At 49.2% G+C, this 25,256-nt stretch overlaps 1 protein-coding gene across 1 annotated transcript in view; it reads right to left on the minus strand.

The window, feature by feature from the left end:
- The window catches only part of DNAH9 (dynein axonemal heavy chain 9), a gene marked incomplete at both ends in the record, with an annotated part of 182,854 nt that overhangs the window by 143,435 nt on the left and 14,163 nt on the right, over nt 1–25,256 (minus strand). The window contains 17 exons of the mRNA XM_080356760.1: nt 109–265; nt 1,293–1,453; nt 2,533–2,772; nt 3,404–3,529; nt 4,744–4,896; nt 7,493–7,619; nt 8,732–8,862; nt 10,507–11,377; nt 11,744–11,910; nt 14,170–14,392; nt 16,367–16,791; nt 16,886–17,082; nt 18,118–18,253; nt 20,973–21,214; nt 23,047–23,302; nt 23,563–23,689; nt 24,636–24,704. Of these exons, the coding sequence (XP_080212886.1) occupies nt 109–265; nt 1,293–1,453; nt 2,533–2,772; nt 3,404–3,529; nt 4,744–4,896; nt 7,493–7,619; nt 8,732–8,862; nt 10,507–11,377; nt 11,744–11,910; nt 14,170–14,392; nt 16,367–16,791; nt 16,886–17,082; nt 18,118–18,253; nt 20,973–21,214; nt 23,047–23,302; nt 23,563–23,689; nt 24,636–24,704 (3,808 nt within the window). The remainder of the gene's footprint in view (nt 1–108; nt 266–1,292; nt 1,454–2,532; nt 2,773–3,403; nt 3,530–4,743; nt 4,897–7,492; nt 7,620–8,731; nt 8,863–10,506; nt 11,378–11,743; nt 11,911–14,169; nt 14,393–16,366; nt 16,792–16,885; nt 17,083–18,117; nt 18,254–20,972; nt 21,215–23,046; nt 23,303–23,562; nt 23,690–24,635; nt 24,705–25,256) is intronic.

A 25,256-nucleotide genomic window follows, 5' to 3' on the forward strand; every position in this document is an offset into this window, starting at 1 on the left:
CTAATGCACCCCAGGTACCATTGGATTACTCTCATCCTTCAGGTTTGCTGGGGCCCCAAGCATCCCCAGCCCCATGTGACAGCACTGCGGCCGAGGTGGGAGCCGTACCTTGTAGTCCATCTGCTCGGAGCAGTTAAACACATACACCATGATGCCCAGGGCTCGCCCCAAGTCTTTCGTAGTCTCTGTCTTGCCAGTGCCCGCAGGGCCTGCAGGTGCTCCGCTCATGGTCAGGTGCAGTGACTGGGTCAGGGTGATGTAACATCTTTCACAGCAAACAATGAAGGAAAAAAGGAAAGACTTGGTCCAACAGGTCAACTTTGGGCTGCAGGGAATGGCACTAGAGCAATGTACTCAGCAGAGCCTTTCCTCTGAAAAGCTGTACGTGAGCAGGGGTCATGTCTAAGCTGAAAGCCCTCTTGGCACTAATTACCACCTCTGTCCAGCTCTGTTTTCTCCAAGAGATACTTGTCTTCCACCAAGGTCTGCCCAAACCTCTTCATATCCAGCTTGTGCTCTCTCTGGATCCTCATACAACTCATGGATATAGGGCACATCTCAGGCAGTATGAGAAAAGGATAGCTTTTCTGGAAGACCTGTCACTGACAGAAACCTGCTCAGGTGGCCTATGAATGATCCCAACTCGAAGCTGCAGCAAGCCCCAAAGTTTCTCCATCATGCTGATGATGGACGCTGGGGAGGTGCCCACATGTGAGTATCTATACTACCTGTATAAGCCACAGAGGTGTAGTCAATATAGCCAACAAAACCTGATGACACCTGGGGGCTTGACTCAGCTGACTAACACAGGTGACTAGAGCCACCTGAGATGCTCTTGGCTGCTGAAATGTCACATAGGGTGGAAAGATATGACAAGGGGTCCATAGGAGACTTTTACATTTCTGGATTGGCAGCTGGAGGCCAGGTGGGACAACGCAGAGTATCTCAAGTCACCCTAGGTGTCCCCACTGAGGCAACTGGGTAGATGTGTGCTTCAAGATGGGATGAAAGCTCTGTAGGCTCACCAGCTGTATGGGCTGTGGACATCTTGTGCACAGGAAGACACCCACAAGTGTCTTAATGTGTGAGCTGAATCCCACCCTGGGATCTGATGTACAAATTCCCCAGAAGGTACCACCAAAAACCAGGTAAGAGTCAGAGCTCGGCCACTGGAGCGCTGGGACACGAAGAGAGAGAACAAGTGTGTCCGAACTAAATCCATCTTTGGTTGGCATCTCTCTCTCTACCTGCGTGGCAAAGCCCAGCTACAACGGTGTGTCCCAGAGACTTACCTGTCGGTCAGCGGAGTGATCACAAGCCGAGGGGTATTGCCAAGGTATTCGTAGGAGTACAGGAACTGGGCGTCACAGATGTTGGCAAAGCAGTGCCGTTCCTCATCTGACCATCTGTGCCGGAGCTGTGACAGCCAAATGAAGGCCTGGGCATTGTCCACCTGCAACACACCCAAAAACACCATGACAGGAAGGCTGGGGATGCCAGACATACACAACTCGGGGGCCAAAATAGTAACTGCTATAAAATGTTCATGGGGGATGACTGGTCCTCACTGCAAGGCAGGTGTGGTGAGGAAGGCCACCTCCTTGCAATGTGGTGAGAAATGTCACCTCCCCATCTCCCATCAGTAAAGGGGAGGAACCAAATTAGCAACCACATTGGTGGGAGAGGAAAAAATTAATGGCCAAGAGAAAGAGCCTTACAAAAAGACTCCTGAATAGATTTAAGAAGCAGCAAGTCATGAAGAGGGTCTTATAATGCAACCGGAGTGAGAGAAGGAGCAGAGGCCATCTAGACATGGAAGAGGCTGCAGACGGCACCAAGGAAACAGGCTGGGGACAGGTGGACAAGGACAGTCATGGCTAGCGCGCTCTGCACAATCAGCAGGCGGGTCCAGATGGATCACTTCACCCCAGGCCGGACTGAGGCACCACTGAGCCCAGCTGAGCCTTGAAGACAGAAACCCTGTGAGCAGCCTGGCTGCCTCTGAGAGGACACAGATGAGGGAAGAGCCACAACCTAACACATTCAGGGCACCTTTCCACCCACCTGCAGGGCTAAACACTTGGCACGGTGTCAGGGACAGGGGAGTAGCCTGGGAGAGGTGTTGCAGGAGAAGGGAGTCCCACAGGAGTCCCTGCGGTCCCACAGAAGACCAAGGAGGCTACAAAGAACAAAGCTTGAATGCTTTTTTTTTACTTTCTAAAGTCAAAACTGAGACTGAGTCCAGCAGCCTCCCAGCACACCACCATCATCCACCAGCACATGTCTTGGCACCAGGACACAGTGCCACGCTCTCGTTCCTGGTGTGAATTTGCAGCAACTACAAGTTGGTGTTGCAGGGCCATGACACAGCACAGCTCTGCAGGCTTACAGGGGCTTTCTGCACACTTACCACAAACATTGTAGAAATAAATTTAGCCATATGTCTCCCACTGAGACTGGCAGTGATCTGAATGGTCAGTGGTTGGGCCCCCTGAAGCCCGCACAGAACGGTGCTGAACTGCCAACACCAACCTTCTGTGCTATCATCTTTGCCACCACATCCCGAGCGTGCACGTCGATGGTGCAAATGGTCATGATTTTCTGTCTGTCGCCCTTGGAGAGCTGCCCGATCAGCATGGTGACGAGGGTGTTCAGCTGGGTCACTTGCTTCTTGTGATATTCCTTCATCGCATTCTCATAGCCTTCCTCCACCCTGGCAAAGGCAATCCCAACCTCGGTAGTCCACCAGATCTGGGTGCAGCAAAGAGCCACCTAGGGAAATAGGCTGGTTCACTATCAGGGAAAATACCAGAGCTTCCTTATGTTCAAGAGTGTCTGATCCACAGGGAGATCAAGGATGAAACATCCGTGACATGAAATTAAGTATTTTTTCATACAGTAGTCACAGCAGACAGGACAACAAGGATCTGCTCCATGACATTCGTTTAAAACACCATATCAGTGATAGACACATTTAGCAGCTACTTATTAGTAAATCAGCACCTTTCACATGCCTGACACGGCAGAGGAGGAAGAGCTGGAGACCACGAGGTTGTCAGAGGTGCATCTGAGGGGCTCTTGACTCTTATCAGGCCTCACCACTTTGTTTTCCTGCTGCATCTCTTGCTGCTCTGGCTGTACGGACTGCACTGCCCAAGCCCCTGGGCAATGTCACCCAACCAAGAGCCCCAACCAGAGCATGGAGCTCAGCCTGAAAACTCCATCAGGAGATGGCCAGGACAAATAACAACTCATCCTCCCTCTCTCCTGGATAGCAAGGTGGAGGCCAAAAACATCCCTGTCCACAGCTACTGAAAGAAGGGGAGGGCAGGACTGATGGGGAACCCAAGAGCTGCCTTTCCATGAGCCAGCCTGAGTGGTGGTGAGAAGCAGTGGCAGATACCTGGGCAGGATAGTCAAAGAGCCATTGTTCCCTTGGTTTTTCTTCATAAGCCATGACAGCTTCTGTCATCTCATCTCTCACAGTAGCCCTCATGCTGTCTAGTACGTGACTGAGCCAGACTTCAACCTGGAAAAGAGATTAAATCCCAGTAACACATTTGCTCTTCTTAAGTGCCTTTGGTAATTAGCGAAGATAGGAAATGAGACAAGCACCTCAATTCTCTTTAGATTGGACATGAGGAAAAGGTTCTTCACACAGAGGTGCTGGACACTGAACACGCTCTCCAGGGAGGTGTCACGACCCCAACCTGACAGTGTTCAAGAAGAGACTGGACAACGTCCTCACACACACGGTGTGACCTGTGGGGTTGTCATTGCAGGGACAGGAGTTGGACTCCATGATCCTGGTGGGTTCCTTCCAGCTCAGGACATTCTATGAGTTAACCAAACCTCACAACCTCCTTCAGACCGGGTAGATTTGGCTAATTCTGGTACTGTAGGATTAGCATCTACTTCCAGACACCAAGAATAGAAGACAGAATTTTTTCTTGAACTCTAGCTACAGGAGGAACCAAAATGAACTCCATCAATGAACAATTTGGTTGGGTGTATTCCACCTCCAGGCCACGACAGAATCCCTGGTGGGATGTGGGCACAGTCTGCCAGCAGCAGAAGAAAGATGCTGCCAAGCTTGGGAACACAATTCCTGCTGAATTTCGTATTTCACAGGCAAAGCCCTCAACGAGAAGACAGACTGAATGCAGCAAGCTCCATTGCTGGGGAGCTCAGTAGACGGTATTACGTGCTTTAGCTTCCTGTAATAGTCCATGGAGAAAGGTGAAACTACCAGGATAGGTAAACTGAGCAGTAGCTTGATTCTTACATTTCATACTTTAACTCGTGGTATAAAATAATGAAGATTTGAGAAACAGGTAAAAAGCCTTCTCCTACCAAACACACCCGTGCAGAGGTACTATGGAATAGCTTAGTCTCTTTTCAATCTGCATCCCCTCCCTCACTGAGGATATTTGTAGCAAGCTTTAAGACCAACCTTCAAAACGTCTTAGAAAAAATCAAATTAAAAACCTAGTCAGAAAAAGGGCACAGCCCTTTCTCCCACAGTGGACTGTGACATCCATGTCCCCCCTTAGTGAGGACCTATCCTGAGTGACACCAAGGGCTGTGGTGTACGGAGGTACTAAATCACCACTTCTTCCAGCTTTTCTCATGCATCAAGGGAGAGCAGTGAAGCTCTACGACGTCTTGGCAAGAGATCTCGCACAAGGGGCAGGGGAGCAGACTCCACTGGACAGTTTTGATAGACAAGGACTTCTCTCTCACCTGCCCACTGCAGTCACAGGGCTCGCTGAAGCTGACATATTCCTCCTCTCTACCGTACATTCCCAGGCCAACCTTGGTTGGTTTTTGCTCAGAGTCCAGCTGGAATTTCATCCTGGCCAAGTTGTCAAAGAGTTTGGAAAGATGACGTTGCACCTGCAAAATGGGTTGTATAAATAAAGCAACCGAGATAGGACGAGCAGAATGCAGATCACCATACATGTCACAAGGAAAATCACGTTAACGAAGCAAGATCTTGGATATTTTGGTATCACCACATCTGAAACGTGGCCAAGATACTGCCAACAAAAGCCTCTTGCTGTCTCTTGTAATACTTCCACCTATTTCTACATAATTTAGAAAGCACACGTGCCTTAATAAATCATGTTTCTCCATTGGGAAATCTTCCATACAGATCAAAAGCATAGAAAACATTGAAACACCTCATGACTCCTACCCCAAATTTCCCTACATGTAGTGATGAGAAGCCTGTAGCCATTTCTGCACCTCATCCCATTCTCAGCACAATGTGGAGTTTTCTTCACTATGAACTTCCCTGTTTTTCCACTACTAGAAATTGATTTTGTGCCAGTGAAAAATCCTGAATTCTCCTTCGTGGAGAAGAAAGACCTTTATTTCTGCCTAAGACCCATGATCAGCAGTCCAACAGCCCAGACCTCCTACAGAACACACATCTTCACCAAAAGCATTCTTCCAGAAGGAAAAGAATGATTCAGTTCTTTCCTGTTCACCTCCATCTGAGTCTGCAAAGCCAACAGAGAGATGCTGCGGGTTCTCAACATCAGCATCTGCCTGCTGGGAGCTGAGCAGGTCACCAGCACTTCTTTCAGACCACTGCTCAACACACAACTGCATCACTGCGTGCCCCACGCCGACAAAGGCGAGCTTCTCCTAGGATTGATGTTCCCACAGAAAGGGGCAGCTCCCAAAGCAATCCCAGACAGGAGCTGCCTCTCTCAATTACAGCAGAGAGGTAGAGAGACCCCCATAGGGGAGATGAGAAATGAGGAAAGGGACGTGGGGGTCCTGGGGACAGCAGGATGACCATGAGCCGGCACTGGGCCCTTGTGGCCAGGAAGCCAGTGGTACCTGGGGTGGGTTACAAGGAGGTGGTCAGTAGAACAGAGAGGTTCTCCTGCCCCTCTGCTCTGCCCTGGGGAGACCACACCTGGAATCTTGTGTCCAGTTGTGGCCCCTCAGTTCCAGCAGGACAGGGAACTGCTGCAGAGAGTCCAGCGCAGCCACCAAGATGCTGAAGGGAGTGGAGCATCTCCCGTGTGAGGAAAGGCCGAGGGAGCTGGGGCTCTGGAGCTGGACAAGAGGAGACTGAGGGGGGACTCATTCATGGGGATCAATATGGAAAGGGGGAGTGTCAGGAGGATGGAGCCAGGCTCTGCTCGGTGACAAACAGTGATAGGACAAGGGGTAACGGGTGCAAACTGGAACACAAGAGGTTCCACTTAAATTTGAGAAGAAACTTCTTCTCAGTGAGGGTGCCAGAGCACCTGAATCTGCACAAGTTCAGTGCCCAGTTCATGAGGATAATGTCATTGTGTATTTAATCCTCCTTTAGGAATCATCAGACTTTGAAACTACAGTGGAAAGGCTGAGAGCGTATCTATGTATGATCCTGCTTGACATTTACTTTGATTTTACTGCAAATACTTTTGAATAACAGAAAACATGAGGAATTTCTTCTTACTCCATAGAGCATTTCAACACAGTATCTTTGCTTCCTGTGTTTTTTTTTCTCTCCATTTTAAATATCAATCAACTATGTATTTATGATACTCTGTGGGCTGAAATCACCCAGCAGCAGACACAGATAGAAGGAGCGTTAAAGGTTAGAGGTAAACAACATCATTTCCAAATACATATGCAAACCTGCTCCATTCCTGTGCTCACATAAATACTGAACATGGTGGAAAGCCTGAAGAAAGTGAAAATACTCGCTACTGAAAGATGGAATTAGGAATTTGTTCCTCATCCAACACTCGCCCTTTGCTGTGAACATTTTGACTGGTTTTACATACCAACCTCTGAATAAAAGATGCATCCCAAACAAGGCCAAGCAGAGCTGTGCAGGGGTGGGTGGCAAACCAAGGGAGTCCTGCCTTGGCCACAGCCACTGTCTGACCACCAGCTGTCTTACCTCTTCCAGGCTGTGTTCTGCTCTTCCCCTGTAAACAGGCCATCCCAAAGACCTTTGCATGGGGGAAGGAAGAAGTGGCTGACTAGCAAATGTCTCCTCTGCCTAAAAACAGAGACGTCTCCAAGCCATCAGTTGTCAACACTGTCACATTTGAATGATCGGTCTGTGGCTCTTTCAACAGCAGATGTTGTTTGGTGGCATCCCAGCTTGGGGAACCAAGGTCAGCAACAAGTTTTGGCTGAGATCCTCAAGAAATGGTTTCCCCCTACCTCACTGTATCCCAGCAGAAACAAACCAACTGTTTTTATGGTATCAAGAACATAGCTCTGCTCTGTGCAGCGCCTTCAGAACCATCTGCAAGCATCACCAGGGACAGATGGGACAACATACAGTGTGCACGTTGCCTTTCAGAGATGACAGATGAAGGCCAGCAGTGAAAGAGTTATTGTTAATCCAAGTGAGGGTGGGAGAAAAGGCACTCAAGAAAGGACAAGCTACAGCTGAGTCCCTAGACGGCATCTTCCACCATGACATTACCGACAGCTGGAAGATGTGAAGGTGACATAGTGCAAGGCTTACCAGCTGCGGGTTGGTGCCATTGGAAAGAATATCCAATAAATCTGCTGAAGAAACAAAGTAAAATCTGGGAAAGGCCAACCTTTTCATGTCCAAATATTCAGCCAAAGCCTTCTCACATAGGGACAACCTGGGGAGAAGAGCAGAAAAACAGAGCCCAGGACAGGCAGGTGAATATCCTTTCATGTGTCGTGCCACAGTTTGGGTTATCGAGCAGATTCTCCCCTCCCATGGGGATATGCCAGACATGAGCTGAGCCTGCAGGCTGGTCCTTTACAGCATTTTCCAAATAGATCAACAAAGCACATAGTAACTCATAGATCTCTCTCCACTCCCAAGGGTCAAATAGACAAAGAGTCAGAGAATCCTCATAAAAAAGCAGAAACACAGGTGGAAGAAGAGGCTAGAAAGGGTTTGCAGTCTGACTTAATGTTTTAGACAAGCTCGTAACTGCCACAGGTGATTTCACACTAGGATGAAAGTTTCCAAAACTGCTTTTATTCTAATGAGCACATTTTAAAGTCTGATTCAAACCTACTCAGCTTTTTGTGCTTGTGAAGCCTGAAAAGAAACTTGTTTGCTCCGTTCTAAAATGAATCTCTCAGTGTTTACATGTTAAACTGCTGCTGAGCTTTCAAAGTTCATAAATAACATGCAGCTAGTCCTCTGTGGGGAACATGGGCCTTATCTGTTTAGGAAGTGAAATTAAATCTCTATTTTAAATGGATAGTTATTACTGACACAACAGCTATCACGTTAACTTCTTAGGTGTGTTCCAGGTAGAGTAGCTCATATGTTAGGTGAGAACTGTATCCATCTCAGGATATTAAGGTCTTTCTCAGGGAGTCTAGTTATACCATCTGTGAAGGGTACACATGCAGAGATAATTTTGTTAATTAAAGCACATGGGCTCAGCTCTGCTGCAGATATCCCTGCTTGGAGTGCTAAATAGATATTTAAGACACCGAATTTGGGGTGGCAGTGAGGCCACATGTTATTAAAACCGACTGAATGCCTAGCTTTGTATGCGTGTGAATCAATATTCAGGATAAGAGTTTGCACATACGCAAAGCCAGAATCCACTTTGAGGGCTTCAGGGTGATGGATCACGAACAAAAAGACTTGATGTGTGAATGCTAAGAATGCACAGTCCGGGAGGAAAGCCTTGGAGCACAGGTTAAACCAACTTATTAGAGCTGATCCCGGTCTCTGACAAAATCCTGGGACTGATGTTCTACCTACCTACTCTGAATGTCCTCCAGTTGTTGGGACAGACCTGGTTTATTGGTGGCCTCAACTACATTTGGGGTTTTCTGAGCTTCATAGGCCAGTTCTTTAAAGTCCACATCAATCCCTTCGAAGCGTTTGGAGTCCTAAAAAGCAACACAAACACGTTCACGGTAAAACATGGATTTTGTGCTAAAGATCTCCATCCTCTGGGTGCTGTCTTTGGGTTGAGGGGAAAACCTTGTGTCCAGTGCAGACAGAGACCTCTCCACCATTCCAGAACAGCTCTTCCACCAACTTGCCTGAAACTAGTCTTCAAACAGGCACTTGCCTTCTTGTCACTGTATCCCAAAGGGGTTGTGGATAAAGTGCTCCATGCAGGAGGCAATGTCTAGGACCAACCATTTTCATGGTATTGAAATCCCCTTGGAAAATCTCATAAATCTCCCTCTCCCACGTCCAGGTGAAATACCAAGTTTCCCTGGCTGCAGCAGCAGGAGATGCTCCCATACGAGGGAAAGGCTACCAGCCCCATGTGAGTGCACTCCTCCCCTCCTGCTACAGCACAGGAATCCCAGCACCCATCCACAAAACGGGTATGATGACTCTTGCAGAGGAGAGCCCTTCCTTGCCTTCAATAAGGGTATGGAAACCCCATGTCAGCACCGGAGGCCCATATCAACAATTATGCTCCATATCTAACAGGGACTCTGAATTTCTGGAGCTAAACACAGAAGAATAAAGCAAGCTATGTTCAAAACGTCCCTGCTCCTCCCTTCTTCCCAAGTCAGGCCTCCTGAGTGAGGCGGGACACTGAATAAGTGTTCCAAGCTGTCCAGGTGACACTTCCACATTACCCTGTGTTCAGCCCCAGGAGCAAGGCTCCGTCTGGAAGGCTGAGCCCTCCCTGCACTCACGCCACGGATCCAGCTCCAGGTGAGCATCCCACGGCCTATTAGCACATCCCCCCAGCCCTGGATGAATCCTGAGGGTGTTCAGCTCCAGAAGCTTTGAGCTTCAGCCTTTCTTTTAGGGAGCAGAGGGTTGGAGACAGAACAGTGTGTTGTCCAGGGGTCACTGGGCTGCGCACATCCCCTCGTGGGTGTTTGTCCCACAGCGGTGCTGTCAGCCATGCTGCTCATGAACAGGGACAGCGGTGACACAGCCAACTGTGGGTCACTCGTGAGTGAAAGGCGGGTTCCTCCACAGGGCTGTGAGTGGTCCAGCGGGGCCAGGAACAAGCTTGGAAGATTTTGTAAATAATCAAGGGAATGGAGAATAACACTGGAAGCTGGACTCAAAGACAACCCTGAGGAGGTCACCACCCTGAGGAGGTCACCAGTGACAACTCTGCTCAATTTTCTGAGGCTGAAGTGGGAGAAGAGCTGCTCTCCCTCTGCACCAGCACTGGAGGCGGGGAAGCGGATGCTGCAAAGCTGCCTGGTCCAGCTCTGATTTGACAATTTGCACCATCTGAGTAATTATCTCGGTCCTCTCCCCTCCAAGGAAAGAGGGAACATCTCTGCATCACTGAAGGAAGTGATGTGCAGTGGTGGAGGGGAGGAAAAACAGTTTCTCAGCAGGGCTCAGGCACAACCTACAGTACAAAAACATCCTGGGGCAACACTGGGGAAACTGCTGTAGCATTAAGGGAGCCTCCAAGAAAGCAAGGCAGCAACAGAACAGTCCTGCTTAGGGGAACCTGGCATTATAGATAACCTTCTTTTGTGTAATGGAGGCTTTTCTTCAATGCTTTCCACACGGGAAAAATAGGATTTGGGGTTTCATACCTCGGGAAGCTGTGCCCGTATATCTTCTGAGCCTATGAATATGCTCTCCAAGTGAGACCACGTATGCTGCACTTCAAACCAGAGAGAAATGACGGAATCCGTGGTGGACAGCTTCCTCTGCCATATGGACACTTCCTCCAAGAAGAAAGCAATATATTTGGATGTCATTAAATTCTGCAGCTGCACCTGGTTGTCTTCTAAAGTTTCTATGAGTTCCTCGTCTGACTTCAGCAACGGGATGTTCGTCCGGGGGTGAGGCTCATACTGAAACTCCATGCTGCTCCAAGTCATTTTTAGCTCCTTCAGGACTTTCTCCATACTCATTTCTCGTACTGCTTTGTCCACAATGCCACGAACCTCATCCTCAAAGTTATGCAGGTTGAGCTTCAGGAGGTCAGCTAGCGTGGTGTCCGAGTCCATCACAAACCTCACACCCGTCACCTGCATCAGCTGATTCCAGTGTCTTTCTCTAATGGCGGGATTTTGAAGTTCTGCCACAGCTTTCAGGGCCGTCAGCATGTTCTTCACCTTGCTGTCCAGCCCACTGAAAGCATCCCACGCCCTCACCTCCTTATCCAAATTCCGAATCTCTCTTGCGAACTTTTTACACTCCAGATCCATGTTTTCCACGTTAATATCCACCCATTTGGTGGTCTGCCAGTCATTAAGGCAAGTGCCCACAAGGGAGATCATATCCCAGAGCTCTTTGAGAAGACACAGCTCCTTTCGGCACTGCTTCAGCTGTTTATAATCTGGTACCATGACTTCAAACAGACCAGCTGATTCATAAATCGAGGTCATGGCTGACTCCATTTGTTTAATCTCAATGTGCTTTGTATCCAGCAGTTGATAAGGCTTTATGGTGTCAAACCTAGAAAGAAATGTTTATTCTTCATAAGTGATATTGTAACAACTTCTAAAGAAAACATAAAACAAACGGTGCCTCTGAGACACAAAGCAGACATGATACGTCTATAGTACCCATTGATGGTGCAGCCACATGGCACTACTGACAACCCCTTAAAGCGATATTGTGCACTCAGCATCCAGATTGAATCTCTTGCTAACACCGGACTGTGTTTGCAGGGACAAAACACCCAGGGCATAACAGATACAACACTGTGAGCAGGTAGGAAATGTATGCGAGGGTTCGAGAACACATCCTCAGGACACTCGGAGATGATCCCATGAAGCTTTTTTTCCTCAGGGCTTCTCTGATGTTATAATTTCACTGTACCTGAATGGTGCTTCTTTCCGAAATCGCTCTCTGAATCTGTGCTGCTCAACATCAAACGCTGCACAGCTCTTGCGCAGAACTGTCATTTCGTTCGCCTGCAGAGGAGCCACATGCTGTTTCACAGCTATCGCCAGCTTCTTTATATTGTTCCATTTTTCTGGCAGCTCCTGCAAGCAAAATATAAATGACGGTAGGCAGTATTTGCTATTTGATATAAGCTGTGTCTGATCTGTTTATGGACAATCACAGAACAGGAAAAGCAACAGATTCCGTGCCTAAAACTGCAAGGAAGTTTTGTTGTGATGCAAAAGCTAAACACACAATTTGGCATAAAACTTACCAGTCATTCACAATTTTGAAGACTAATGAAGACTGAGACCTTAAAACTGACTGCTCTGATTGCAAAAACATGTTAAATAACTTCAGAAGAAGGGTCCCAGACTAGATCCTGGGCTCCCAGGATGGCTCAGTGCTTGAGAGAGCACAGTTCTCCTGACACCGAGCCCAGCGGGACCCAGAGCTGGCTGGAGGCAGGAGGGTGGGCTGGGGATGCAAGTTCATCAGATCGTCCGGCTTCCCAGAGCTAATTAAGAAACAGACCCTGGGAAATTTCCTGACAGCTCTTAGAGCAGAAGATATTATGCCAGAAGGACTTCTACAGAGCTTTCTGGGGCAAATCCCTCCAGCCTGCCTGTATAATATTAGTACTAAATAAGATCGTTTCTTTCTCAGGTCTGCATCCAAGCTGCTGGTGCACAGCACTGCTGACAATCCACCCTTTGTACCTGGGATTTTATTTAGAAAGAGATTTGATTTCTTCTCACTAGGCTTCTCGAGCCAAATCCTCATGTCAGACAGTGACACCAGCCAGGGCTCTGCTGTCCTCAAGTCCCACAGCTTTGCTCTTCCACTTCCCCAGGTACTGTGCAAGCCTACAGGAAAGACTTTGGGTTTCTTTTCATCCCAGTGCACATAGTTGAGGAAACTTATGGAGATCTACCAACACTATGCAAAGAAGGGAAATAACTTGGAGGCAGCAGCGGCGGCCAGAGCGGGACCTGTCGCTCCTGAGGGGTCTCTTTCTGGCACTTTATGTTCCAGTCTCTGTAGAAATCACTATCCATGACCATAGCAGGGCACACATGGAGCTGCTTCCTTGTCCTTCTCATACAAACTACCAGCTCCAGCCCATCCATCTCCATGGCCATGGAGAGAGCGGTACCTGGAGGAACTTACTTTGGTTTTCCTACTGTGTACAGCAGTGAATGAATTATTCAACTATGTGTTGCTGTCACTTGCCAGAAAGAACAAAACTGTTTTGTTATCTCCTGCATCTGAATGGCTGCCCTGCATACCTCATTTCTTCTGTCAGAAAAATAAATCAGTTGTTCAAATCTACACGCACAAACAGGCACCAAACAAGCAGCTCTTGGGCAGAGGAATCAGCAGAGCCGGGTTCCCCACAGCACCATTTTTTATGCTGGACTGAAGCTGTTGTAGCAGCTAAAACGTTCATGTAATGCAGCTCTTCTGGTTTTCAGGGTGTCTGTAGGAATCCAGTTATCTTTAGGACCCTTACCTGTGTCAGAATTGGTGATACAACCACCCATGGATCACGGTTGTACCAGCAGAAAACTGGGGGATTGCTAAACCCCACTCAGATCCCATCCAAGCCTGCAGCAGAGGGAGGAACTTCTCCCCAAAAAGCTCTGCCTTAAACCTGGTGTCCTACACAGAGCCCTCTGCCCACAGCACCCTGTGACTATGGGGAATCCATCAGCATGTAGCCACACGCTCCTCCACCGTAACATGGTGGCTGCTGCCAGTTGCCCAAGGCTGGCTGGGCATCTAACCTTCTAACCTTCACCTCATGGTCCCCTGTCCAGAAATGAAAAGAATTGCTTGAAGAAAAATTGATTCATCAGGGCCAGATGTGGAAAGGTGCTGAAATACTTTGATAACGTGCTACCAGTGATGTCCTCTAGGTCAGGCAGATTTGGTGTTACAGACTAAGTGGAGGACTGAAGTCCTACGAAACGGCGACTCCTCTGCCAACATTATCCTTCCCATCTCCACAGTTGCCAAGAACTGGCTTATTTAAAAATAATTATAATTCAAACTAATTAACAGATGTATTTGAAAATGCATTAATTTTTTTCAAGAGTAATCGCTGGGAGTTGGAGCAGGCAATTCTATGTTTTTCATACATAACAAAAGGCTTAATCTCTGCTTTAAAAGAAAAATCTCAATATAACTCCAAAATTTAGAGCTATTAAGGCACATCCCACAATAGTAAAATACTATCCACTGAGGCCATCTAATGACAGGGACTGGAGCCTTAAATATTCCTGCAATGCTCTTAAGCTCATACTCTTTGACATTGGCTGCTTGGTAAACCACCGCGTCCACCACAGGTTTTCACCCACCTCCAGTTGCTTATAGACTTCCTCCGGCAGCTCTTGCTCATACGTCTTCAGCAGTTCCACGGTTTGCTTCAGGGGCTCGAACATGGCATCGGTGACACTGTGCCTTTCCTTAACAGCCAGGAGGTGCCCCATGATCTCCACCAAACCATCATAATCACCTTTTTCAACCTTTTTGCTCAAACCTTTGTCAGAAGTTTTTATGAACTCGTCCAGGTCAGACAAGCTGTAGAATACAAAACAGGAAAGCACCAAATGAGAGCAGTTCCTACTGGAATCATCCAGGCAGCTGGACTGGCATGGAGAGGGGAAAGGCCTGGCTAGCCCCCACGGTTCCTGCTCATAGGGATCCATAGATGGTACAGCTTCCTGCAAGGAACAGATAAATGGGTTGGGACTTCACAGGTTGGAGAAAAGGCATTTGAGGAGCACAAGTCTTATGAGGAGCAGCTGAGGGACCTGGGGGGTTCAGTCTGGAGAACAGGAGCTGAGGGGAGACCTGATTTCTGCAACTGTCTGAAAGGAGGTTGGAGCATGGAGGGGGTTGGTCTCCTCTCTCAGGTACCAAGTGATGAGATAAAATGGCCTCAAATTTCTCCAGGGGAGGTTCAGATTGGGTATTAGGAAAAAAATTATTCACAGAAATGGCTGTGGGACATTGGAACAGGCTGCCCTGGGCAGTGGTGGAGTCACCATCCCTGGAGGGGTTCAACAGACATATAGATGAGGTTCTCAGGGACATGGGGTAGTGCCAGAGTTCAGTTATGGTTGGATTCCGTGATCTTGATGGTCTCTTCCAACCAAACGGATTCTATGACTCTATCCTATGATTCCACAAGGGAGACCTGTGAGCTCAGGTCTGTGGTCTGAAGAGAGTGAATTTGAAAGGACAGTTTTCATGTCATCTCCTCCAATACAAGAATGTGACATTCCCAAATGAACCTGGCAGGTTGCAAAGCTACAACAAACAGGGGTTCTTCTTCGCACGCTGCCTTATTTCACAGCATAAGTCCCTGCTGCAGAAGGATGCAGATGTTAAAAATTCACAGCAGTTCAGAAAAGCAACCCAATATTTGTGGGAGAAAAAAAATCCATCCAGATCTTTAGATACAAAGGTACAACCCATGACTCTCAAAGTGCTCAGGTATGAATCGTTAGAGACAAGGAGAGTATTTGGGGGAAGTTTCCCTACCTGCTTCTTGACCTCACCAGCTACTGGACACTGTCAGCAGAGCTTGATGGGCTCCTGGATCTTTGGTCCTTTCCATTCTTCCCTTCTCAAAACACTTACTTTTGAAGTGCCCACTTAAATTCTGTGGATGCTGCTGGGCCAAAACATATCCCTAAACACTTCACCTATTAAAGACTAAACTGCTGAATCAGGGGCTCTTAATAAGAACTCCTAAATGCCTGTTCTAAGCTACACAAAAACCTCTCTGCACAGGAATTACCTAACAGAATTATCGTGCTGAAAAGAACACAAGAGATCACAGCAGCCACCACACACAGCAGCCTTCACTAGTACATATGTCTGTAAATATTTCTTCGTAAGCATCCAAGCCCTGTGGCATCCTTCAGCTGCTACTACTCAAATAAATCACCTAACGCATCATCCTGCAGAGACCAGGCGACTGAGCAGCTATTCAGAGCAGGGAACACATGTTAATTCAAAACTTACATCCAAAGCTCCTCCTTTTTGTAACCTTGAAACTGCCTCCCCATGACTGCTCATGCCAGGCAACCCAAATTACTTTTTTTACAAAGAGTGCACTCAAAAGAGCACTGCATTTGGAAACGGAGCAAGTATCTCATGGCATTAATACAGCTTTACTGATGGCAAACTCAACGAAGTAAGCATAGAGCCCTGGAAGAGATTAGATTAGTTGGATCAGGATGAACGGACAAACAGACATCCTTTGCAACACCACACAGTAGGTCGTAGGAGCATCAGCTCGTGGGATGTCGATGGTACCAAGTTTATGGAACTGTTTCCACTTTACACACTCAGCTGGACCAGCCGTTCCCAGCAGAGACGAGGGGATGAAAGTTATCAGAGATGCAATGGAGCTGGCAGGGGGTGTGTGCCCCCTCCTCTTGCTCCTGTATTAGCCTTTTGCTTATCAGTGTGAAATGATAAAGCCCAGCCAAAACAAGAGAAACCCACTTTGGTCCTGGGAAGAGGAGGCAGAACAGCTCCTACCTGTGCATGACGTGGTCCATGAGATGCTGCTTGAATACCAAGCTCCACCGCTTAATCACATTCAGCAGGGACGCTTTGAAAGGCCGAGCATCAACTTTCATCCAACTCTGGAAAATGCTGATGGGCTCGATGCGATTCACCTCCTCATAGATCTTCTCGTAGGAGTCGATCTGCTCTCGGAACTGCTGCAGCGTGGGAGGCGACTCAGGGACCCCATTCTCTGCATGGGCCTCGATTTCTGCCGCAGTGAGGATGTGCCCGTAGAGGAGGAACTGGCAGAAGAACTCCTTTCTGTCCTCCCCATACAGGTAGGAGTAGTGGTCGAAGGCACTGCGGTAATCGCAGCAGGCCGCCATCACGGCCTGCACACGCCCCATCAGCTCATGGCGCATGTCGGCCAGGTCAGCCATGTCCTCCATGTCAGCCTGAAGAGAAGAGGAAAGGAGCTCACAGTGATGCGGGAGCAGCGTGGTACCTCCTCACTGCCACACAGCATGAGGGAGCTCCACAGCCACGGACCTGGTAGTGGAGGAAGCCGCTGTGCTCAGCCAGCCTGGGCACCAGCGATGAGATCCGGTAGATGTCGTTGAGAAGACCTTCCACCATGTCGTAGAAGCCATCGTTTGTGCCAGGGTCCAAGGAGGGTTGAAATATCAAATCTGGAATCACCAAAACCAGCTGCACCTCAAATAGGGGAGCAAGCCCTGCCTTGGGATCTGGTAGGGAAGAACAGAGGTGCCAGGTTGTTTTTGAAGGGGAGAAAAGTGATCTTGAGCCACCATTAACATCCCACCACAAGACACACACATGCCCCACAGGGACACCAGGCAGGTGTGACACCCACTCACTAGGTCCAGTGACATTGTGTCTGCACACAACGCAGAGGGGAGGCTGGCAAACCAGCTGGTGTTCTGGTACCCACAGGAGATACTGGAGAACAGATGAGACGCAAGTGATTTAAGGACCGGAAAAATGCTGTGGAGGGAAGCCTTAAAGAGACCAGGCTCTTCAGCTAATCAAAAGGGAGTCTGAGAGCTGAACAATTACAGCACATAAGTACTTACAGAGGAAAAAAACAACAGGAACCAAGAGGCTCTTTAATTTAGTGGAGAAAGGCATGAAAAAATAAAACACCAACTGGTTTCACAAATGTGAAATTATGTGTTTGTTTTTAACAAGATGGTGAGGAACTGGATGCAGTTCTCCAGCTCAGTGTGCCTCCACATCCAGGAGGGACGCGTTCTGGAGACGTGCTTTAGCTGGAGACAAGCTGCTCTCAGCAGAGTGACCCTCTGTGGTAGCCTTAGGCAGGAGCTCTGGTTTGGTGACCCCTCTCCTCACTGGACTAATGCTCAGCAATGGAGGTTTTATTTTCATGTCTTTCATCCACAGAACCAACTCTTGAGACTCTCCACAAATGAAAGGTTGTGTCACCTTGATGCTTTGTGCATGGGAGGTCAGGAGATGGCTGATGCCCAAGCACAAACTTGGGATGATGCCTCAATTTTGCCTGTTCACGAATCCCTGCAAATGGTGCACAGTCATCTCTGTCCCTTCCCCTGAGCAAGGCTTTGCTCCAGTGACCAGGGGATGGAGTTACCCACCGAGTCTGGAGGCTCCTCCAGCACTTGCTGTAGACAGCGCAAGAGGCAGAGCAGAAAGAAGATCACAAGTCAAAGCATAAAACAGAAACTTCCTTTTGGTGGGACTGAAGATGGTATCACAGCCAGAGCTGAAGAACCAGCAGTTACCTGTGTTTTCCAGGAGGTACTTGAGCGAGCACTCAATGGCAGTGAAGAATCCATCCAGAACTATCTCATCCACGTAATCCACATAGGCCTTCCAGATGTCAGATGCTGGGTCTGCAAGTAAGAGGCTCTGGTTTTCCTGGAAGAAAAAGAGGACGCTTTGAAATACAGCAGGGCTGAGTCTGTCCTACAAGAGCTGCCCACAGCTGAGGACTGATGCCAATGAGCACACAGGTACCAGCCCTGTGGGGGCTGAGAAACCAGATAGACAGATGTTGCTGCTGGTGGCATGGCCACAATTTTCTCCTTCTATCAAGGGCTGCTTTGTCATCTGAATCAACTCAAAATAATCACAAGGTAAAAACAGAGTGTGCAAGAGACTTAGCAGCCCTGCAACCTTCTCCTCCCTCTTCTCTGAGGCCAAAGGGCTCGAGGCTGCTTTGCACATCTGGGGCAAAGACTCATCCCAATGCATGAAGCCTCAGTCCTTGTGGCCTGTATAACGTTACCTTGGGTGGATGAGTCCTTCCAGGTGGACTGCTTACACCTCTGCCCTACAAATGGTCATCTCAAAACAAGAGAACTTTAAAACTCAGAAAAGGGTTTTTAAATAAACCAAGTGAAAACAGTTAAAGATTGGGATCAGAAGACAAAGGGTTGGCTTACAACCTCCCTCCTCAGCTTATTGTGTTCCCTACCTCCAGGCAAGTTCACAGCCAGGAAACTTGCAGTTTTCTAGGTCACAGAAGGGCCCCATCCTTCCTGGGTCTCCTCTTCCACATCCACAAGACCAGCTTGGGTACCCACCCCCTGCACCTCCCAGGCTCTGCCATGATCCTGTCCCTGCCTTGCTGTGCCCTCTGAGGGCTCTTTCTCCTAAGCCTGCCAGGGGCTCTCAACACAGGCACGGGCTCAAAAAAACATAAGGTCCAGCTTGCACTCTGCTGCCAGGGGTTCAAAGTCAGATGTATTTCACCTCTGGGGACACAGAAGAGGGTGCCATTCCCAGTGGCATGGCAACTTGGCACACATGAGATCATAGAATCATTTTGGTTGGAAGAGACCCTCAAGATCATCAAGTCCAACCATAACCTAACTCCAACACTAACCCATGTCCCTAAGAACCCCATCTGTACATTTGTTAACACCTCCAGGGATGTGACTCCATCACTACCCTGGGCAGCCTGTTTCAATGCTTCACAATCCTCTCTGTGAATAATTTTTTCCTAATATCCAATCTGAACTTTCCTTGGTGCAACCTGAGGCCTCTTCCGCTCGTCCCATCTCTTACTACTTGGGAGAAGAGACCAACCCCCTCCATGCTCCAACCTCCTTTCAGGCAGTTGCAGAGAGCGAGATGGTCTCCCCTCAGCTCCTGTTCTCCTGTTTACTGAACCTTTACTCCAGAGGCCTCATCCTGGTGCAAAAGGGCAATGAAAGCCAGCATCTCACTGTCCTGCCTGTGCCTGTGGGTGCACGTACCCAAACTCTCTGTGCTCTTCTCTCAGCAGCCTCAAGACTCACCTGCTCAAAGGAAGACCTGAGCACCCAAGGGAAACACAGCAGACCAGCTCTTGGCAGCTTTGCTGCTGTTCCTCCAGGTTTGACCAGCACAGCAGGAGAGAGGCATGGGGACATCCTATTTTGGGCCATGGTATCACAGTATCACAGTATCACAGTATGTTCTGGATTGGAAGGGACCTCAAAAGATCATCTACTCCAATCCCCCTGCTGGAGCAGGAACGCCTAAGTGAGGTTGCACAGGAACATGTCCAGGTGGGTCTTGAATGTCTCCAGAGAAGGAGACTCCACAACCCCCCTGGGCAGCCTGTTCCAGTGCTCTGTCACCCTTACTGAGAAGAAGTTTTTTCTCAAATGGTGCCTTTCCCTCCCCAGGACCTTCATGCTGCTTTGCAGCTGGTCCTGTCCCGTGAGCTACCAGAGCAGCAGTGCCAGCCCTCCTGCCGTGGCCACAGCCCTATGTTCTCCCTGGCCAATTTAGGAAGTGTTCCCATCTTTTGGGTGTAGCTGGAGGTGGTTGAGCCTGTCACAGCTGTGGCAGCAGAACAACATAGGCACAGTAAAATCCTCACCATGGGTTCAGAGGGTAGAGAAGTGGGTCAGAAGCCCAAGGCTGAGTGCAGACAGCAAGGTAAAGTGAGCAACAAGGGCTCAGTGTCCCAGAGAGGCTCAGCCCGGTCTCTCCAGAGTCCAAGGCCAAATGGTGACCCTCAGGAGCGGGCTGGATCTAAAATCCATCTGCCTTCCAGCCAAGGTGCTGTCCCTGACAAGTATAACACCTCTGGGCAGGTGAGGCGCAGAGATTTGGGCTTTCTCCTGCTCTGCAAAGAGGACTCTCAACTCTGGCAAAGCCACTGGAAAAAAACAAGGGTTCAGACAGCAGCTTTTTTCTTGTCACTCAGCTTCTACCTGGACTGTCAGCGTCACCTCCTGCTCCCACAGAGGAACAACAAGCCTAAAGCAGAAAGGTCAGCCATAGCCAGCTGCCTCTCCATTTTAAGGTGAATATTTTGGAGGAGTTTTTCCTCTGAGCAGGATCCCAAAGCCTGATGCACGACTCCCCTCTAGTGGCTTCACAAGAACCAGGACTGGGAGCCAGACTGGGCTGCAGCGGCTCCCACTCCTGCTCCAAACTGGGTGCCTGGTCAGCAGCGCCACACACTCAGCTGTACCAGCTCACCCATCAAAGCCATCCTTAATTAACAATAGGTAAATTTTTCAAATGAGTTAAGGGAGTTAATTTTAAGGTGAAGCAGCTCTGGACATTTTCACCAGAGTGGAGAGACTCCCAGAGCCTATGAAGAGCCAACAAACCCCTGGAGAAGGTCCCCCCTCACCTTCACCAGCAGATGAATCCTCTGCCCTGACTCTCGGACAAGGCTGTAACGCCGTTCCAGGCGGTCCTGACAGTCCTCCAGGCTCAGCAGCGATTCCGTTTTACAATCTCTCCTCACAAATATGGGCGACGCCCATGATCCCACGATGGTCTGGATCTCCTCAACATTGTTTTTGGCTTTCTGTATCCTCTGCTCGAGGTCATGGACATCATCCATCACCATGGAGATGTGATCCCAGACACCTGGTAAAAAATGAGATGATTGACTACTTTTTTTCAGAGCTGCAGGGCTAAGCTCTTGTGCACCCTCTGTAAGACTTTCCCCCCCACTGTTTCATGTATTTCTCACCCACCATTAACACAAGAGACTTACCACCTCAACCAACAGAGCCACTTCTAGCTCCCTCCTACCCCAACAATCCACAGTACAGCTGCAGCCTGTGCTTTCTGCCAGGAGCACCAGCACCATGGGGACATCTGACAGTTCCCCCTTCCCCGTACCCAGGTTTAATCTGCTACCAGAGAGAACAAGGACAACAGGCTGAGTGTTCCTGCCACTGTCACTAGAGCAGGGACCCACAGCCTCACAAACACGGGCTGTGACAGCCCAAGGTACCAGTGAGGGCTGCATTTAGATGAAGGGAATTTCATCTGCAGGGAAGTCCCTTCATCTTTGTTGTGCAATGGAGAAAGAGTTTTTCAGCATGAGGATTTCTGCTTTGCAAGTTCCCAAGGGAGGACACTTGTTCCTGTTCATACCACAAGCCTGATGACAAAAATATATATTCCACCAGCGAGCAGTTTGCTTTCACCAAGAGGAAACAAATTGTCTTCCTCCATTCTGCTTTGCAGTTAAAACTGATGAAGCAAGAACACTGGTTAAATCATCTCAAAGTCATGGTGCACAAATCTCACCGCTAACCACAGTATTTCATCTGGCTGGAAAGGATAACAAGGTGGCCCTGGCTCTCACTGGGAGAAGTCCGTCCCAAGCCAGATGGCTGGGCCAAGAGGTCTCAGTCCCTGCACAACTCGGGGAGAAAGCAGTGCCTTGGGGACACAGGGACACGGCCACATAGTGGGTCACTAGGGCTGGCACGGGCAGGGAGCAGACTCTTCAATCTTAGCCTTGACAGCTCTCACAAACCCCAATCTTGCCATCTCCTCAGCATCACTGCTTACAGGGCAGCCTCTCTTCCCCAAAAGCCCAAGGGGAACCTGAAGGGACCAGGATCCTGTCCCCAACCCAAGCAGATCAAGGTAAGATGGGAAGGAGCAGGCAGGCTGGGGGCTGCCCTTTGTGTCCCCAGTGCTGGCTCTGCTGGAGAGTCCCCTGCCCTGCTGTGAACTGCCACTGGGAACCAGGTGATGGAAGCTGGGGACATGAGAGGAATCTGAAGAGACCCAAGTGAGCGGGTTAACCATGAGCAATGTGCCCTTATAGCCAAGAAGGTCGATGGTACCTGGGGTGCGTGAGGAGGAGTGTGGCCAGCAGGTTGAGGAAGATGAATCCTCCCCCTCTGCTCTGCCCTGGTGATGCCACATCTGGAGTTGTGTCCAGTTCTGGGCTACCCAGTTTAGGAAGGACAAGGAATTACTGGAGAGTCCAGTGGTGGGCTACAAAGATGCTGAGGGGTCTGGAGCATTTTTCTGATGAGGAAAAACTGAGAGAGCTGGGGCTGTTGAGCTGGAGAAGAGAAGCTGAGAGGGATCTGATCAATGGGATCAGTATCTCAGGGTGGGTCTCAGAGGATGGACCAGACTCTGTTCAGTGGTGCCCAACGCCAGGGTGAGGGGCAATGGGCACAGACTGAAACACAGGAGGCTCCATCTGAACAGGAGGAGAAACTTGTTTGCTGGGAGGTGCCAGAGCCTGGCCCAGGCTGCCCAGAGCAGGTGTGGAGTCTCCTTCTCTGAGACATTCAAACCCCCTGGACCCACCTGTGTGATCTGCTCTGTGCCCCTGCATGAGCAGGGGTTGCACTGGGGGATCTGCAGAGGTCCCTTCGACCCAACCAGTCTGGGATCCTGTGATTCTGTATGGCCTCTTTCTCCCTAACACAGAGCTAGCTCACCCTCCATCTTCCAGTTCAGTGTTTCTTCTGCCTTCTTTAGCTTTAAGTTAATATCCCACAGCTCCTCCTGTATGAGAGGGTATTCGACCTCCAGGACTGTCTTCAGGACCTTGTTGTATCTGTTCACCATCAGCTCCAAGTTGGCCGCCAACTGCCGGTATGACTCCTTGGAGGAATAGATTTCTGCTGCCATGGGTGGGATGGCTCCCAGACGGCTGCCAGATAGGTAGCTCACCTCCCTCAGCACCAAAACCAGCTGCAGAAACAAGGCAGAGAGCTGAATGTGAGACAATCCTCCCCATTCACCTGGTGGACATCATCCCATCAATTCTGGGGATTTTAGGGGGTTCCTGCTGTTTTACACACAAAGCAGCACACTCTGAGAAGGGCCTTGACACCTTCTAGTCCAGGGACCTCAGCAGAACAGATCTAGTAGTGATCCCACCAGACTTGCCATGCACGGTGGGGCACAGCTTGGAGACGTGCCCACCAGCAGACAGGAAAGCTAGTTCTTACCTGAGGATCAAAATTAACTGTGATCAGTTTGGTTTCTGGATCTCGCCGGATAAGCGGTTGAGTAAGGTTGTACTGTGATTTTTCAGAGACTGTCTGGGACCAGTCTGCATAGAGCTTCTCCTGATACCTGCCGGCAAACAAACAAACAAATAAATTAAAACATCCACCACATAGCTGCCAAGCCCACAGACCAAGACATATAACCAAATAAAAGCCAAGTCCACTTCTGAAGGCTGAAGAACGTCGAGGAATATTTAAAACCCACCCACACCAGCTCCATAAAGAACATGGCTTCAAAGACAAACACCTGAAAACCAGTGACAGCATCAAGTCAGGAAAGCAAAGATCTCCCAAGTACCACTCTTAGCAGAGGATTCAAATTTGGAGACAGTCAAAAGCTCAGAGCAACCAGTTCAGTTTTAGCATCAAACATTAAGATACTAAGTGAGGGGCATGAATCCCACTCCCACTTGTGGAATACACATATTACAGCCATGGTAAGCACACTGTGAGTGGGCACAAGTGGATTGAGACTTCTGGTCAGCCCAGGTTTTCTACTACAGCAGCTTCTACATCCAAAAGAAACTTGTTCCAACATTTCTGCTGGGCTGCACAGCCCCTGTCCCTCCCACGCAAACGTCTCCATTTCAAGACATCACAGAAAGACTGTGGTGTGTAGCAAAGGATTCCTCCTCCTCTCTCATCACAAAATTCCTTCTGGCTTAGAAAGAGACATTATCAGGCCCTGGGCTTGCAAATGTGCTGGAAGGTGGTTTAGAGAAGAAGGAAATGGCTTCAAGTTGCACCAGGGGATGTTCAGACTGGATATTAGGAAACATTTCTTCCCCAAAGGGCTGTCGGGCATTGGAACAGGCTGCCCTGGGCAGTGGTGGAGTCACCATCCCTGGAGGGGTTGAACAGATGTGGAGATGAGGTTCACAGGGACATGGGGCAGTGCCAGGGTTGGGTTAATGGCTGGACACGAGGGTCTCTTCCAACCAAAACAATTCTATGATTCTATAAGGTTTGGCTTTTTTTCATATAGTTACAGCCTTGCCTGAGCGACCACTTACCTGTCGAGCAGCTGGATCATTTCTTCATACTTCTCTATCACCCGTCTTCCTTGAGCAGAGTCCAAGCAGCTGGTGGCACAACAGACAAGCTCAGTGTTACGCTTAGCCCTGCAAGGCTGCAGTCTCTATTTACCCCTCCCCAAGATCACCCAGCACTTTGCAGGCAGACTCTGACTGGGGACCTTACATTTTACCCCCACCACATCGCCCAAAACCATTTCACTGCACAAAAGCCCTCCAAGCCCCAGTGCGCCCTTTCTCGGGTGTTTGCATGGCAACCGGCAAATGGGAACCACGTCCTGGGGGAAGAAGAAGGGCCCAGAGCTGCTGGAGGAACACCGGTCTCTGTAACACACCCAATGCTCCAGCTGCACAGAGCAGGGCAACCTCTGCTCACCAGCCACCACTTTCTGAGGTCAAAGAGGCTCAGGAAGAAGCAGAATGTGGCTCCCGGCAGATGAAGCTCTTGGCGGTGCCAAATTCATGCCCCTCAAACCGAAGAGCAAAGGTGTCCCAGAGCACGGGAGGCAGAGCCCTGGACACACTGCCCAGGCCGTACAACCCAAGGAACAGTAGGTCAGAGGAATTCTTATCACGCTGTCTTTTCCCCACTGTTTCATC

Source organism: Nesoenas mayeri (genome assembly GCF_963082525.1).
Source record: "Nesoenas mayeri genome assembly, chromosome: 19".
Classification (NCBI taxonomy): Eukaryota; Metazoa; Chordata; class Aves; order Columbiformes; family Columbidae; genus Nesoenas; species Nesoenas mayeri.